The sequence below is a fragment of the Neophocaena asiaeorientalis genome, unplaced genomic scaffold (assembly GCF_003031525.2).
Source record: "Neophocaena asiaeorientalis asiaeorientalis breed wild unplaced genomic scaffold, Neophocaena_asiaeorientalis_V1.1 scaffold106, whole genome shotgun sequence".
NCBI classification, from domain to species: Eukaryota; Metazoa; Chordata; class Mammalia; order Artiodactyla; family Phocoenidae; genus Neophocaena; species Neophocaena asiaeorientalis.
Genome location: NW_020172597.1, coordinates 4,480,754 through 4,497,899, shown reverse-complemented (window position 1 = coordinate 4,497,899; position 17,146 = coordinate 4,480,754). Strand labels below are relative to the sequence as shown.

The 17,146-nt window shown below is 39.0% G+C and overlaps 1 protein-coding gene across 1 annotated transcript; it reads right to left on the bottom strand.

Moving 5' to 3' along the window:
• Window positions 1–2,343: 2,343 nt before the first annotated feature.
• Window positions 2,344–15,648, bottom strand: ZNF684 (zinc finger protein 684). Its single transcript, XM_024738757.1, has 5 exons — window positions 15,535–15,648; window positions 14,106–14,143; window positions 8,730–8,856; window positions 8,310–8,405; window positions 2,344–4,161 (listed from the first exon to the last, which is right to left on the bottom strand). Exons 2-5 carry the CDS (start codon window positions 14,118–14,120, stop codon window positions 3,257–3,259), a joined length of 1,143 nt encoding a protein of 380 aa, XP_024594525.1. The 5' UTR covers window positions 14,121–14,143; window positions 15,535–15,648; the 3' UTR covers window positions 2,344–3,256.
• Between the last annotated feature and the right edge of the window lie 1,498 nt (window positions 15,649–17,146).

Here is a 17,146-nt window from a genome sequence, read left to right as displayed (position 1 = left end):
TGTTGGATTTATGAAGTTTTCATTATTGCCCTCTTCAGATTTTTAAGTTACACATTATATTTCTATGCTTTTCTAGTTACCCTTACTTTTTTTACACCTTTATAAAGCCTAAACTCTCTTTTTCCAGAACTCAAGGACGCCTAAACTTAGATCTGCCTTTCCCACTTTTTCTGTTTTCTTCTTTTCATTATACTTTTTGTATTTCATTCTTAAAAATTAGCATATATGATATAATCAGAAAAAAATGAAGTTTCATTGGGGAGAAAATGCCCTGTGTGCCATCTGCCATCTGTGTATAAATAAAAGAGAAAGAAGGTATTTTTCAGTGATCTTTTTATAAAGTAAAAAAGGAAAGAAAATCTCAAGGTATGACAGACTCTTAGAGGTGGGAAAAATCGAGGGAGTTCTCATTTAGATTGTGTATGGCTGTTTCAGCCACAGAATACAAATAGACTAGGGAGTTCTGGGAATCTGAGATGTTTGGATAGAACTAAGCATAGTTTTGGTTTTCTTCTTGCCAAAATCTCATATGGCCTAAGCCAATGAGCTCAGTGACAAAAACTCTCAAGGTGGCAGTTTATATTTGTCCAGTAAGGAAGTATATATATATATATATTTTTTTTTTTTTTTAATTTTTGGCTGCATTGGGTCTTTGTTCCTGAGCGTGGGCTTTCTCTAGTTGCAGCAAGCGGAGGTTATTCTTCGTTGTGAACGGGCTTCTCATTGTGGTGGCTTCTCTTGCTGCAGAGCACAGGCTCTAGGCTCGTGGGCTTCAGTAGTTGTGGCACATGGGCTCAGTAGTTGTGGCTCGCGGGCTCTAGAGTGCAGGTTTGGCAGTTATGGCACATGGGCTTAGTTGCTACGTGGCATGTGGGATCTTCCTGGACCAGGGCTTGAACCCGTGTCCCCTGCATTGGCAGGTGGATTCTTAACCACTGTGCCACTAGGGAAGCCCAAGGAAGTATATTTTAACTTGCTCTACTGTATTCCTTCTTCCACTTAAGGGAGTGAATTAATTTATGGAAACTAGATAACATACTTCCTGACATATTACAATTAAAATTCCCTTGTTTTATTCGCAGACCATCGCACACCTCTTGCCACCTCGACCTACACAGCTGCTCTTCCAAGGGGACCTCACATCATGCCGACAACAGTAGAGCTCCCTACTGCCTCCTAATATGTGTCCTCTTCCTGTAGCCTTACATAGTTTTGAGTTTCTCAGATGAGAAGCATGGGCATGGGAAGGGGAGATAGGATGGGAATGGAAAGCACTGAGTAGGGTAAAACAAGGATTTCATGTAGGAAATGAGAAAACTGTTGGGCTGCAAAAAAAAAAAGGCAAGTCCCGTGACTATACATACCTAAAGAATTCCCTGTGTGGCTGACAAATGGATTCTGAAGACAATTCCAAAAGAAAGAAGGTAACAGAAATTTTTGAAACTGCAAGAGTGTAACTAGTATGCCACCTCCTAAAACAACTGGGAAAGTGTTAAAGAAAAAAGGTATTCAGTGACATTTGTTAAAGATGACAAATGACAAGACAGACTTTACTCAGGACCAGTGTGATAGGTATAGGGACCACTGCCATGGGATTTTAGTTGGGGAGAGATTGGGCTCAACTCTGAATACACCATACACAAGTAGGAATTTATAGCTAAGGAGTAGGGTAGGGGGTCAGTGGGTGGAAAATTACTAAGAGAAAACGGGTAAGGAGGGTTCTGGCTGAATCTGCCTAACAGGATTCCTGCTGAAGACAGGCCAGGGTGATCAGACATCACCTGAAGGATGATGGAGGATGAGGAACCTGATCAGATATTGAGGGTGGAGGGTTCTGGTTAAAATGACTTAGCAGGGTTCTTGCTAAAACTAGATTTTACAAGTAAGTGTGCAAGTGGGCCTCGGAAAGGTTCAGGAGCCTGACTAAAGTTTGGTCAAGCAACAAAGTCAGTAAATAATTTAGATCCTTAAGTGCTAGTATGCTTGTTCAAAAAAAAGCACTGTCATTAATTTATAATCATTACTCAGCATTACTCTTCAAAAAATGGCCAATGAGGGCTTCCCTGGTGGCACAATGGTTGGGAGTCCGCCTGCCGATGCAGGGGACGTGGGTTCGTGCCCCAGTCCGGGAGGATCCCACATGCCGCGGAGCGGCTGGGCCCGTGAGCCATGGCCGCTGAGTGTGCGCGTCTGGAGCCTGTGCAACGGGAGAGGCCACAACAGTGAGAGGCCAGCATACCACAAAAAAAAAAAAAAAAAGGTTGCTTCATCCTTTTAAGGGAATATGTGGAACTTACAAAATGTCACGTTCCAAAGTGAAGTTGCTGAGCAAAAAAAAAGTCCTCTTTTCAACTCGATTAATGCTGCCTGTGCTGTCACATGGTAAATTCCAGGCACCCCTAGGAGCAAAACCTGTATCAATTTCTTACAAGAAAACAAACAATAGACCCCAAAGCTCACTCCCTGAAAGTTGCAAAGTATCACGACACTCTAGTTTATTAAAATGAAATGTAGATGATACCCTAGTTAACTACTACTTGAGCTATACATACACCTTAGGTAAATACATCAATGAAAAAGAACAGGAATATTTGAAGGGCAAATGTTTTATTTACACACTTATTTAAATACGTCTTTTCCTCAACTGAGTACTTACTGTAATACAGAATACAACTGCTTTCCCCCTCTCAATTGGTATCTTGTTAAATTATACATATGTGTAATTCTATACATCTTTATAACAAGTTTGAGAATGAGATTCAGTAACACTGCCATACCCCTCAAAAGTGCCAGCAAATGGGTGCAAATATTACTGAAATTCATACTACATATTAAACCACATGTTTTCACTTGCATGTTACTGTTAGGATTGGAAGAAAAAAATGGTGAAATTTACTGCAGAAACTTAATAGATATAATTTAATATAATATATAATATAAACATTTTTTACTCACACTTGCATAATTTGTTATAAGAATTAAAAATCAGAGATGGTAAATGTAGTTTTCACTGATTCCTTGATTGTTTAATTTATGCTTACTTTCCAAGCTCTATGTGCATTTATAAATTAACTTTTTCTGTGATCTTTTCTCTAAAAACTTTATCATCACTTGCAGAACATGATTGGCATTGGTTTTTTTAATGGGAATTTATTCTTCCAATTCATTCAGATTGGTGGATTTCTCCTCACCATAAATTCTCTACTTAATAAGGTTTATCAAATATTTAAAGTTTTCTCAGATTCATAAGTGAATATTACATATGAATTTTCTGATGTAAAATAAGATTTGACTTCTGAGAAAATGCTTTCCTACATTTGCTACATTCATAGGGCTTTTCTCCTGTATGAATTATCTGATGTCTGAGGAGGTGACACTTCTTGATGAAGGCTTTGCCACATTCAATACATCCATAAGGTTTCTCTCCTGTGTGAATTCTTTGATGAGTAACAAGCACAGAAGTGTTGCCAAAGGCTTTGCCACACACGATGCATCGATAGGGTTTCTCTCCTGTATGAAATCTAGAGTGTTTATAAAGGGATGAACTATACCTGAAGGTTTTCCCACATTCCTTACATTCAAATGAGTTCTCAAGTGTATGTGATTTCACGTGTTGAGTAAAGGAGGAGTTCCAGGTGAATGATTTTCCACATTGACTGCATTCATAAGGTTTCTCTCCAGTGTGGAGTCTCTGATGGACCATGAGTTGTGCTTTATGTGTAAATGCTTTCCCACAATCACTGCACACAAAGGGTCTCTCTCCATTATGTATTTTCTGATGAGTTGCAAGGTGAGCCTTCCTGCTATAGGCTCTCCCACAGTCGTTGCATTCAAAGGGTTTTTTTCTTGTATGATTTTTTTCATGGCTAATAAAATGAAACTTCGTTTTGAAGGCTTTCCCACATTCACTGCATTCATAAGAGTTTTCTCCAGTATAACATCTATTACAATTAAGTAAGTCTGAAGTAGGTTGCAAACTCTTCCTATATGACTTACATTTATATGATATTTTTCTTGTAGGATTAAGACTTGTGCTCATATTATAACCATGAAGTCTCTTCACAGTCAGAATTTTATTGAACATGAACAAAACTGAATTCAAAAAATTGTCTTTGCTTTCCTGGTGCTTGTCTGATTCATCAATAAGTGGGCAGTCAGCTTCTAAAAAGGAGTACAGTGAAACATTCCTAGTTAATCTTTGCCATCAACAGTTATAGAAACATATATGATTCCAAATCTAGTCTCTCATTCTGAAACAAATCTGTATTTGCCTTGATCCTGAGCTTTAAGAATAAAACTGCTAAAGAGGAAATGGGAGCACAGAATGACAATGAGAACAGATGGCTTAACTTGTGACCTGAGGAAAGATAGTAAAATAGCACAAGGTACAGTAAGGAGGGTACAAAGGAAATCAAAAAGTTGCTCAATTGCTCAACAAGGGCATATGGTTAGCTCACAGAATGATGAGAGCCCACTGTGGAGATGTGATCAATGGACCGGGTAGCCAGGGGAACAAGAGACAAGGGAGTTAAGGGAAAAATATCAGAGGGAAAACTAGATTTGGAGAAGGGAGATCAGAATCAGGGTCCTTACTACCTAATTCCTAGATTACCCAGGTAGAATAGCTCCTTATTTCCCTCATTCATATCTCTTTTTCCTCTTGATCATCTGGCACAATGTCATTTCCCTTCAGGAACATTTTTCTATCTCCAACCCTCTAACCTCATCCAAACCACGGCTGAGACATATCTGTAGACAGGGCTCCAACACTACTACAGCTGGGATTCATTCTTACACGTACTTGTAAGCCCAGGAACACAAAGGTCTAGCAGGTCATTCGAGGGTGTGCTATTCTTAGCCCAAGCACAGATTCTATCTGCTTGTTACCATTTTTATTCAGGCTAAGTTTTGATATATGACAAGTACTGCTTTTACATCCTCTTTCAATCTGCCTAACAAACTAGTCCCCAGAAAGCCTCTTTGCCCCTGAAGTCACATTTTTAACTCCTAATCTCAAAACCCTATAAATCCCCAATACACTGTTCCATTAAAAACAAAAAAAAATTAGGGAGGGGGTTATAATTCCCCACTCGTGAATTTCCTTCCATGTGGAGTTACTACAATACCCCTAGCCTTTTGCTTCATGCCTTATCCTCTGTGGAGCTGGCTGAGTAGTGGGCTATAGCCATTAATACACATTTCTTTATTGAGTGGTTCTAAATGTGGGGACTGGGTTCCTGTCTTCTTTCCTCTCTACTTCAACCAATGAGAAGCAGCATCCTGTGTTACCTTGGCCAACAATACCCAACTGAAAAATCTAGGGTAATCAGCCTGGTGAACAAAAATATGCAATACAATGAATTCACTCATGGTATCTAAGCATGCACTACTCTAGCCCTCAACAAATACCTACTTCTGTTCCAAGGATTCTAGATTCTAAATAGCTACAATCATTTGCTCATGTTCCTTCCCCACCTTAACTTGCCCTCCTTCATCCTCTCTCATCCTATCTAGTATTTAGATATCCTTTAGGGAGGAGCCATTGTTCCATGATCTTAAAAAAAAGGCTCCTCCAGTCTTTGCCTACTTTAAACTTTAGGCTCCATTTTCTCTGAACTTCTAAGACAGTCATCACTGCTGCCTAAACCATTTATTTTGACAACTAACTAGATTAAAACCACAATGTTACTGTGCGTTGAACAAATGTTCCACATTCATCAAATTTTAAAATATATGGCTATGTTTTGCCTTTTCAACTACAATTTACAAACCTGGAAAAACAATTTTTTTTTCTTTATTTGAATCCTTCTCAGGAAACATTAAAAAGCCTTGTTGAATGAAAGGATAAGAAACATCCCCACAATCCCTGACTTTACAAAAATGAATTAATTAAATATTCATTGAATGTCCATGATGTGCTCAGCTATGGTGTGAAGAAAAAAAATGATACTGGACTTTCTCTTCAGGGAGTAATCATGAGAAAACATGCCTTAAAGCCACAGGTTTTTTTTTTTTTTTAAAGTCTTAAAAGCCACAGGATTAAAAAAAAAAATCTAAGATAGTATATGTCAAGTTGACAGAGCCATAGTAGAGTTGGGATGGGAATTCAAAGAAGGCAGAGATCAATGTAGGCTAAAGTTACCATGAAAGAGGAGAAAACTGAATTTAGACTTCATAGCATGCTGGTTTTGAAACCGAGTGGGGCCTTGAGGGGCTCCCAGGCACTGAAACCATGAGGCCTGAGCGCTGAGGCCTCCTTTTGTCCACCATTTCTTCCAGGCAAGACTCCAGCTTCCATGACCATCCCTGAGCTCCAAAGGGTGGATTTGAACAGTTGCTAATCAAGGGAGGAGCAGCTAAGAAACAACCTGAGGCAGGATTAAAGGGACCAGAGAAGCTCAACAAGATTAAGAGAAGACCACCTGAGACTGAGGGAGTGCAAGCCCTGTTCACACCCTAATCTTGTCAGGACCCCACCTTTGAACCCCTGTTATAAAGCCCTTAATCAAATCCTCTGGGGGAGAGACACATAGTTTTTCAAGGCTGAAGCCCAGTGTGTCTCCCTTTGCCTGGCAAAGCAATAAAGCTATCCTCTTCTACTTCACCCAAAACTCTGTGATTTGATTCAGCATTGCTGTACAGAGAGGCCGAGCTTTCGGTAACGGTTTTAGTTAGATGGAACACATCAGAATCAAAAGGACTAATGCGGAAAAGAAAACTGTGTACAGAGGATGCTAAAGAGTCTAATTGCATGGAATAGGGAAAAGATGGACAATTCTGGATAAACATGGGATCACATACAGAGGGATAAGCCATTTAAATACCATAATACAGGTGATACAGGAATAACATGTTTGTCAGAAGAGTGACAAGCAAAATGAAATAATTCAGATAAATCTTGCAAGAACATCTAAGATAAACCAGAAAGTAGGCTGGAATTGGCAATATAAGTATTTACATAAACAGCCAAGATACCATATCAGGAGTTAAAATTCATTTGTTTTATGCCAGTAGTAATTGGGGTTCCAGGGAATCTAAAACACATTTAATTGGTATCTTAATCATTTGAAACATACTTCTTTTATGGACGCTGTGCAAAGGGAAGATTTTATTTTGAGTCAGTCTTGGATAAACTAATAGTTGAAATTATAGGTAATAAGTCACAATAGTATTTAAGGAGAAATTCTTAAGAGAAAAAGCCAAATTCCTTACCACAGTGATTTTGTGACTACAGACCAGGAGACCAGTCACTACCTTTTATTGTAAGGATAAAGGTAAAGGGTTGAAGAATATTAAAAATTGGTTACTATGATAAAACAGACAATAAAGCCAGGTAGGGTAAAATTAAGGGAATGGAAAGCTGGTGAGGCAAAGATGCTGGAGATGGCACAAAATAAATAACTGTAGTCTTTAGAGTGATGAAGTTTCTGAGGGAGTTACTGTGGACAGAATTTCAGAAGATGGAAGAGAAGTCAAACAGCAAAGGGTGAATAAGCTGTGAGAAAGGGTGAGGGCAGATTAGTGAGGAACTAATTCAAATAAAGTTGGAGGACAATTTCCAAAAGATATCAATATTATCAAGTGAAGCAGAAAGATGCACTAGAAGGTAGATACCCCAAGTTAGCTGTAAGACTACAGATGAGCAAGGTAGGGTACACAGGGGGAGTATATGCTGCAAGAAAAGGAACGAGTTTTTTTAAAAAAGGAAAAAAATTAGGAAGAACATGTTATAAAAGTTTTGAAATAAAAACAACTAACATATGCTGAACACTTACTGTCTGCCACTATATGAAGGGTTTTGCTTGTATTAACTCATATAATCTTTACAAAAACCTGAGGTAAAGTCATATTACCCCTATTTTATAAATAAAGTTGTGCTACAAAATAATTAGGTTAGACAGAGGTTGGTGGAATAAGACTTCAAATCCACATAATCTGACTACATTATTAGAAACAGATGTATGGAAAGATCTGCCATCATGGTGAGGAGGGAAGAAGAATGAGGATTCTAGGGACTGAGAGAACCAACAAGCACTTCGATGGAACAGGCAGCGCGAGGAGCCAGAGTGGAGAGGAAGGACGTCCTCCCACACAAGAGCTGAGAAACAGAAAGAGCGGCCACGTGGAAGAGTGGAAGTGAAGGTGTCACCTGGGGATCTGAGGATGTTGTGTCAGGTGTACCCACTCACTTTCAAACGTGTGTGGTTTTAAGAGGTGCTTCCTGAAAAGTATTTCAGAGGTGCCTGTCCCTCACTCACAACTGGATCTCAGTTCCAGAGACTCCCATCTACCTGCTTTCTCTGACTCACCTGGAGAGCGCCAACGTGGGTTCTCTCCCTCCACCATCCATGGCTCTTGTCCTTGCTCCACCTTGAAGATCACTTTTGTTTTGGTGACTGGACACCCTGTTCGTGGGAAACAACACAGAACTGGGGACAAAGTGCTAGGAACAAACGACTACCTCACAATTCGGGTTTGCCTCCTGGAGTCTTAGGGCCTGTGAAGATGACAGACAAGCTTTAGACAGAAAAGACCCTTCTTCATTTGGGAGGCAGAAGCATTAAACAAATTATCTGATCCCCAAAGGGGATTAAGAATCTTTGACCACTAAAATTCAGGGACAAACTTACTAATGCTTCAGAATGTTCACAGCTTTCGCAGGTCTTAAAGGAAGGGCACTATTAAAACATAATGAGTTACACTGAAAAGTTACCACCCACTGTCCTTACCCATTGAGATGAGGTTTCTAAAGTTCTCCAACATCACATCCCAATACAAGGTTCTCTGATCACAGTCAAGCAGCTGCCACTCCTCTGGGGTGAATTCCACAGCCACATCCTGGAGTGTCACTGATCCCTGTAATAGTACATGGATCTTCAAACTAAAGTGTGCATCATTTGGGGACTTATAAGAGAATCATGGCAGCCTCTTAGGATCATATCATGTTCATTGCTGAGGTTTCAGAAAGTAATGTATGATAACTACTGTACACCTGATTCAGAAATATACTTTGTGATAGAAACAAAAATTATATTAAAAATATTCAACTAATGCCAGGATAATTCAATGAGGGAAAGAATGGTCTTTTAAACAAATGGTGTTGGAACAACTGGATCTCCACATGCAAAAAAATGAAGTTGGACTCCCCTCAACACACACACCTCACATCATATATAAAAACGAACTAAAAATGGATCAGAGACCTATGTGTAAGAGTTAAAACTAGAGGTGACCCTTGAACAACCTCTCCACAGTTAAAAATCCACATAACTTTACAGCCCTCCATATCCGTGGTTCCACAACCACGAATTCAACGAACCACAGGTCATGTAGTACTGTAGTATGTATGTATTGAAAAAAATCTACATATAAGTGGACCCACACGGTTCAAGCCCGTGTTGCTCAAGGGTCAACTGTACATAATTCTTAGATGAAAACAAGGGAGTAAATCTTTATGACCTGGGATTAGGCAATGGTTTCTTACACATGACAGAAAAAGTGTAAGTGACAAAAGAAAAAAAATAGATAAATTGGATTCAACAAAATTAAACATTTTTAAGCTCCAAAGGATACCATGAAGAAAGTGAAAAAGACAATTCACAAAATAGGAGGAAATATTTGTAAATCATATATCTAAAAAGAAATTTGCATCTAAATTATAAAAAGAATTCTTACAACACAACAATAAAAAGAAAACCCAATTTAAAAATGGGCAAAGGATTTGAACAGACATTTTTCCAAAAACAGATATGGTCCATAAGCACATGAAAAGATGTTCAACATCATTAGTAAATACAAATTAAAACCACAATGAGGTATCACTTTATACCCACTAGGATGGCTAAAATCAAAGGCAGACAATGATAAGTGTTAATAAGGATAGGGAGAAACTGGAACTCTCATACATTGATGGTAGAACTGTAAAATGGTGCAGCAACTATGGAAAACAGTTCAGGAGTTCCTCAAAATGTCAAACATACAGTCACCATATGACCCAGCAATTTTTCCTAGGTATATACGCAAAAGAATTGAAATCATACATCCCCCCGCCAAAGAAAAAGCCATACACAAATGCCCATAGCAGAATTATTCATAATAGGCAAAAGTGGCAACAATATGGGTATCCATCAACTAATAAATAGATAAACAAAATGAGGTATAGCCATATGATCCAATATTATTCAGCAATAAAAAGGACTCTACAACATAGATGATCCTTGAAAATTTTGTGCTGGGTGAGAGAAGCCAGTCACAAGAAATCACATATTGTATGGTTCCATTTGTATGAAATGCTCAGAATAGGCAAATACATATAAACATAAAGTAATTCAGGGCTGGGGGAAGGAAGGAATGGGGAGTGACTGCTAATGGATATGGGGTTTCTTTTCAGAGTAATGAAAATGTTCTGAAATTAGTGGTGATGGTTTCACAATTATGACAATATACTAAAAAAAACCCCACTAAATTGTATACAGTTTAAAGGGGTCAATTTGTAATATGTGAATTATGTCTAAAAATTATTTTTAAATATTACTTATATGTTCTTCATTCATTCACTCATACAATATTCAATGAGGACATACCAAGTACAGTACTAGAGATAACAAAAAATAAAATTATTACTGCCCTCAGAGATCTTACAATCTATTAGACACTGCAAAACAAACATGTAACGGTAATAAGATGTTAGAGGGGCTATAAGGTTAATACGCCAGACTCACATAAGCATAAATAAAATAGAAAAATACAGATTTTTTTTTTCCTGCGGTACGCGGGCCTCTCACTGTTGTGGCCTCTCCTGTTGCAGAGCACAGGCTCCAGATGCGCAGGCTCAGCGGCCATGGCTCACGGGCCTAGCAGCTCTGCGGCATGCGGGATCTTCCCGGACCGGGGCACGAACCCATGTCCCCTGCATCAGCAGGCGGACTCTCAACCACCGCACCACCAGGGAAGCCCCCAGATTTTTTAATATGATAAAATACATCCTCTCAACCATAAAGTCAAAATCATGTTTAACTTAAACTGAAATTAAAAAGACGTGGTAACATGCCTACTGCAAAGAGATAGTTAAGACCATATAAAGCAGGTGTCAGCAAACTACAACCCACAGGTTGACCGCCTGTGTTTGTAAATAAAATGTAACTAGAACACAGTTATGTCCATTTGTTTACTTCAACTACAAGAGCAGAGTTGAGTAGTTGCCACAGAGATTATATGGCCTTCAAGCCTAAAATCTTTACTATCTGTCCCTTTAAAAAGTTAAGAGAGGGACTTCCCTGGTGGTCCAGTGGTTAAGACTCCTCGCTCCCTAAGCAGGGGGCCTGGGTTCAGTCCCTGGTCAGGGAACTAGATTCACATGCTGCAACTAAAAAAGCCTGCATACCACAACTAAAGATCCCGCACACGGCAACGAAGATACCACATGCCACAACTAAGACCTGGTGCAGCCAAATAAATAAATAAATATTAAAAAAAAAAAAGAGAGACTAGGCAGGGTTTACCCCAGGAATGCAGATAGTTCAATATTGGGAAATGTATTAGAAATTCTTTAAACTGTTATATTAAAGAAAAAATATATTATTTTATTGACAGGTATAAAAAAAGTGATATGAGAAAAAAAGTTCCCAATTTATGAAAACAATCTTAACAAGCTAAAAATCCTTAACTTGATTTAAAAAACAAAACAAAACAAAAAAACAACTATCAACCAGATTACAAGAGGAAACAGTAAGACACTGGAAGCATTCCCACTAAACCTGGAACAAAAAAGATTTTGGCTAGAAATTACATTCAAAATTATAGTTATTAGAAGTCCTGTCCATTGACATAAGACAAGGAAAAAATATGGAGCCTACATATTAGGCAATAAGGGACAAAACTCCATTTGAAGAGTATATGATGGTCTATCTAGAAAATCTAAGAATCAACTAAAAAACTCTTGGACTTAGTAAGAGTTCTGTAAGTTGACATAAAGTCAAATAGATAAATCCATACTTTCCTCTACACCAGAATAGCCAATTAGAAAATATAATGAAAAAAAATCCATTCCATTCTCAATAGCAACTTAAACCATATGTAAGAATAAACATCATAAGAAATATAAAAGAATTACCATAATAAACCTATAAAACTGTAATGAAGGACCAAAAAACAATGAATAAAATGAAGAACTCACAAATAACAAATGCTGGAGAGGGTGTGGAGAAAAGGGAACCCTCCTACACTGTTGGTGGGAATGTAAGTTGGTACAGCCACTATGGAGAACAGTATAGAGGTCCCTCAGAAAACTAAAAATAGAATTAACATATGATCCAGCAATCCCACTCCTGGGAATGTACCCAGACAAAACTATAATTCAAAAAGATACATGCACCCCTATGTTCACAGCAGCACTATTCACAATAGCCAAAACATGGAAACAACCTAAATGTCCATCGACAGATGAATGGATAAAGAAGATGTGGTACATATATACAATGGAATATTACTCAGCCATAAAAAAGAATGAAATAATGCCATTGGCAGCAACATGGATGCAACTAGAGATTATCATACTAAGTGAAGTAAGTCAGAAAGAGAAAGACTAATACTATATGATATCACTTATATGTGGAATCTAAAATATGGCACAAATGAACCTATCTACAAATCAGAAACTGACTCACAGACATAGAGAACAGATATGTGGTTGCCAACAGGGAGGAGGGGAGGGAGAGGGATGGGCTGGTAGTTTGTGGTTGATAGATGCAAACTATTACATTTAGAATGGATACACAACAAGGTCCTAACATATAGCACAGGGAACTATATTCAATATCCTGTGATAAAGCAAAATGGAAAAGAATATGAAAAAAGCATGTCTCTATGTGTATAACTGAGTCACTGTGCTGTACAGCAGACATTGGCACAACATGGTAAATCAACTCTACTTCAATTTAAAAAAATGGAGAACTCACTATTGAAAAGTTATGAATTCTCTCCAAATTAATCTAAAAGTGTAATGCAATCACAATAAAAATACCTAACATACCCCCTTATGGACCTTGACAAGCTGATTTCTAAATTCACATGGAAGAGAAAATGCTCAAGAATTGCTGAAGACTCTGGAAAAGGAGCAAGGTTTACTTATGGATCCAGGTGAATATTAAAAAGGATATGTATCTGGACTTACCAGTTGAGTTCATATAGCACTTCTTGGCACTATGTTCTCTGCTTATTCTAGGGAACACTCTAAGAAAGTCACAGGAGGGACTTCCCTGGTGGCACACTGGTTAGGACTCCACGCTCCCAGTGCAGGGAGCCCGGATTCAATCCCCAGTCAGGGAACTAGATCCCAAATGCATGCCTCAACTAAGAGTTTGCAAGCCACAACTAAGAAGCCCGCCTGCTGCAACTAAGACCTGGTGCAACCAAATAAATAAATAAATAAATAAATAAATAAATAAAAATTTATAAAAAGAAAGTCATAGGAAAACTGATGTTATATTCATCACAGGATTGTTACTGTCAATATTGTTTCCAACACTATCTCTATGAAAACCCATTGTGGGAATCCCCTGGTGGGCCGGTGGTTAGGACTCGGCACTCTCACTGCTGGGTCGTGGGTTCAATCCCTGGTTGGGGAAGTAAGATTCCACAAGCTTCGGGGTGCGGCAAAAAAAAAAAAAAAAAGAAAACCCATTGTAAGATATTTTCTTTGGAGAATTGTGCCAAGAAAAAATTTACTTATCCGGGGAATTGTTCTGCTTTATTCTCAAGGACAAAGCCAGTACTTTAAAAGGTTGGCTATCCATTTTCTATGATCACCAGAGAGACTGGGTATACATATGCAGCTCCAGCTAAGTGCAGACCCTATAATCTGGATATCAACTTAGCACTTTTGGACCTTATCTATTCAATTTACGTTTTCCCTGACTATACATTTCCTTTTTATTATGTGGATTTTTTTTTTTTTTGGCTGCGCTGCACGGCAGGCAGGATCTTAGTTCCTCGATGGAACCCGCGCCCCCTGCAGTGGAAGCACGGAGTCTTAACCACTGGACCGCCAGGGAAGTCCTTATATGGATTTTTTAAGAGATTTAAATAGCAATAAATGGATGCCTTACCTCTAAGTTGACCATTTTTGCAGCTCTTACACAGAAATCTATGAAAGTAGAAATGGGGAAGAGAGTAAAGACATGAGAAACACCAGGACTGCAGTGTAGAACCCTGCTCTGTGAAAACAGAAGCACACACACTGCAGTCTCAGAAAATGCCACCCAGTGGGAGAATGACATTTCTAGCAAGTCAGAAAAGTCTATATTTTATAAGCAATGATCTCTGTGTTATTAATATATGGAGCTTAGATAAGTATCTTGTACATTTCTGTCCTACAGACCTAACAGCAAGTCGTTAACCTTTAAACCAGTGACTTTTTTTTTTCTCCCAGAAATGTATCCTAAGTAAATACAAATACTTGTATCCTTAGCAAATAATGAATGAGTTAAAAGGATAACTAAAAGCCTGACCTCCGAAGCTCAGTATCTTTAGAAGTCATTCCTTCCTGTGATTCTCTGGTCTCTGTTCTGTAGCTGGAGTAAGAGATCTCAAATAGGTTTCTTGAGAAGGCCGGATCCAGAGACCCGGCGGGGAGGTGGGGGAGGTGAGGATTTTTTTTAAGCTGGAGTCTTCAGTTTAGACTCTAAATCTGTTTCTCCCTCTCCCTCCTCCTCCCCCTCGGAATTCACCATCTCCTATGAGCCCAGTCTAGGCTTTTTGAAATTCCAACCAGCACTGCTAGGGCCCTAGAAAGGCTAAAATGCGCAAGATGGACCCCCAGCTTTATTTCGTCTTCACTGGAAAATCTGAAGATTCACCAAGAGATCCTTAAAAAAAAAAAAAAAAAAAAGACACACCGAATTTTACTCAGCATACATTACTCAAATATTTCAAAAGGAAAATATGTCCAACGCTTTGTTTTGCAGGTTGTTTTCATCTTGCGAAAAAAATGAAATTTGAAGAAAACTCATCTGGATTTGAATCTCAGATCTTCTATTATACTAAACTGTTTGAGTCTAGGCAAGTTAACTTCACCTCTCTCAGCTTCAGTTAATTCATATGCAAAATTCGGATGATTGTTGTGGTAATACCCTAAGAGTGCATCGAAGTTTCTCTAGAATCACTTTATTCCTAGATCCCTGAACATGGTTTAATTTTAAACCATTGTAAATGGTTTTAAATGGTTCTGGTAGGACCAACTGTGCTGGGAAGGTGTAGTTTGATGCACAGACTTCTACATAGTGTCCTTTACTTGCAAGGGCAGGAATGCAAACTGAGCTTGCTCTAGCCCCACCCGGGATCTAGGAACCCTCTGAGTGGCGGTCGGGCCCTTCTCTTGCTTTCTCTGAACTACTCCAGAATTGGACAGGACCCACACACCCAAACACGAAGTCACCGCACGTGAGAGTTTTAAGGTTTTTCAGTTCAGTAAGCCAATAAACCGGTCCTTTTCTTCCCGCCCTTCCCTTATGTCCCCCAAGTTCTGCAGAGTCATACCTGCCAGTCTTTCACTGCCACACTCCCAGCTCCGACTCTAAGCTGGAGATCAGGTTACGGAGATCTCCCAGATCTGGGCGAAACCCCGACTCCCACTTCATACAGGGCTGGTTGGAAAATTACAGACTACAGGCTACTGCCCCACTGCGCGTGTGCGGAAGTAACTGCCCACCCAGAGATTCCCAAGTTCCCCGCGGTGCAGGCTATTCATCGGGCACTACATTTCCCATAAGGCCCATGGAGCTTGTTTCCGGAATGCGTCACATGCTCCTGCCTCTTTAGGGGGAGATTCCTGGGTTAGTATCTCTGGGGCCGTTTGGAGAGACAGGGTCATTTATAAAAGGGAGGTGTATATATCCTTTTTGTTTAAAATGAAAGACATCAGCTTTTTTTTGGAAATTTTATTTTTTTATACAGTAGGTTATTACTTATCTATTTAATACATATTAGTGTGTATATGTCAATCCCAATCTCCCAATTCATCCCACCACCACTCCCCACCTCCCGCTTTCCCCCCTTGGTGTCCATACGTTTGTTCTCTACATCTCTGTCTCTATTTCTGCCATGCAAACTGGTTAATCTGTACCATTTTTCTAGGTTCCACATATATGTGTTAATACATGATATTTGTTCTTCGCTTTCTGACTTACTTCACTCTGTATGACAGTCTCTAGATCCATCCACGTCTCTACAAATGACCCAATTTCATTCCTTTTTTATGGCTGAGTAATATTCCATTGTATATATGTACCACATCTTCTTTATCCATTCATCTGTTGATGGGCATTTAGGTTGCTTCCATGACCTGGCTATTGTAAACAGAGCTGCAATGAACACTGGGGTGCATGTGTCTTTTTGAATTATGGTTTTCTCAGGGTATATGCCCAGTAGTGGGATTGCTGGGTCATATGGTAATTCTATTTTTAGTTTTTTAAGGAACCTCTACACTGTTCTCCATAGTGGCTGTATCAATTTACATTCCCACCAACAGTGCAAGAGGGTTCCCTTTTCTCCACACCCTCTCCAGCATTTGTTGTCTTTAGATTTTCTGATGATGCCCATTCTAACTGGTGTGAGGTGATACCTCATTGTAGTTTTCATTTGCAGTTCTCTAATAATTAGTGATGTTGAGCAGCTTTTCATGTACCTCTTGGCCATCTGTATAGACACCAGAATTTTTAAATACTGGAAAATCTAAATCAGCAGTATGCTAAAGAGAATAATTTACCCTTAGTTCAGTTTCTTCTAGCCATACACTAGCTTAGGTCAGGGAGATGAAAAGAACCCAACAAAGTAGACTGAGATGGAATAATCCGTGAGGCAGGTGGAAAAGAAGGAGGGTTTGAATCTGCAAAATCAAGGGAAGAAAATGTTCCAAGAAGGAAGGAGTGATCCACTGCATTAAATGCTGCTGATAGGTCAGGTAGGATGTGAACTAATAATTGGCTAGTGGATTGAGCAGTGTGGGAGTTGTTGAAACATGCCCTTTTGGTGTAGTGATGGAAGTTTGATAAAGTCTGATAAGAGTTAGGTAAGGGTGGGATGAAACAATGGGAGAAAGCAAGTACATATAGACAACTCTTCAGTTTTGCTTTTTTAAGATGAATAGAAA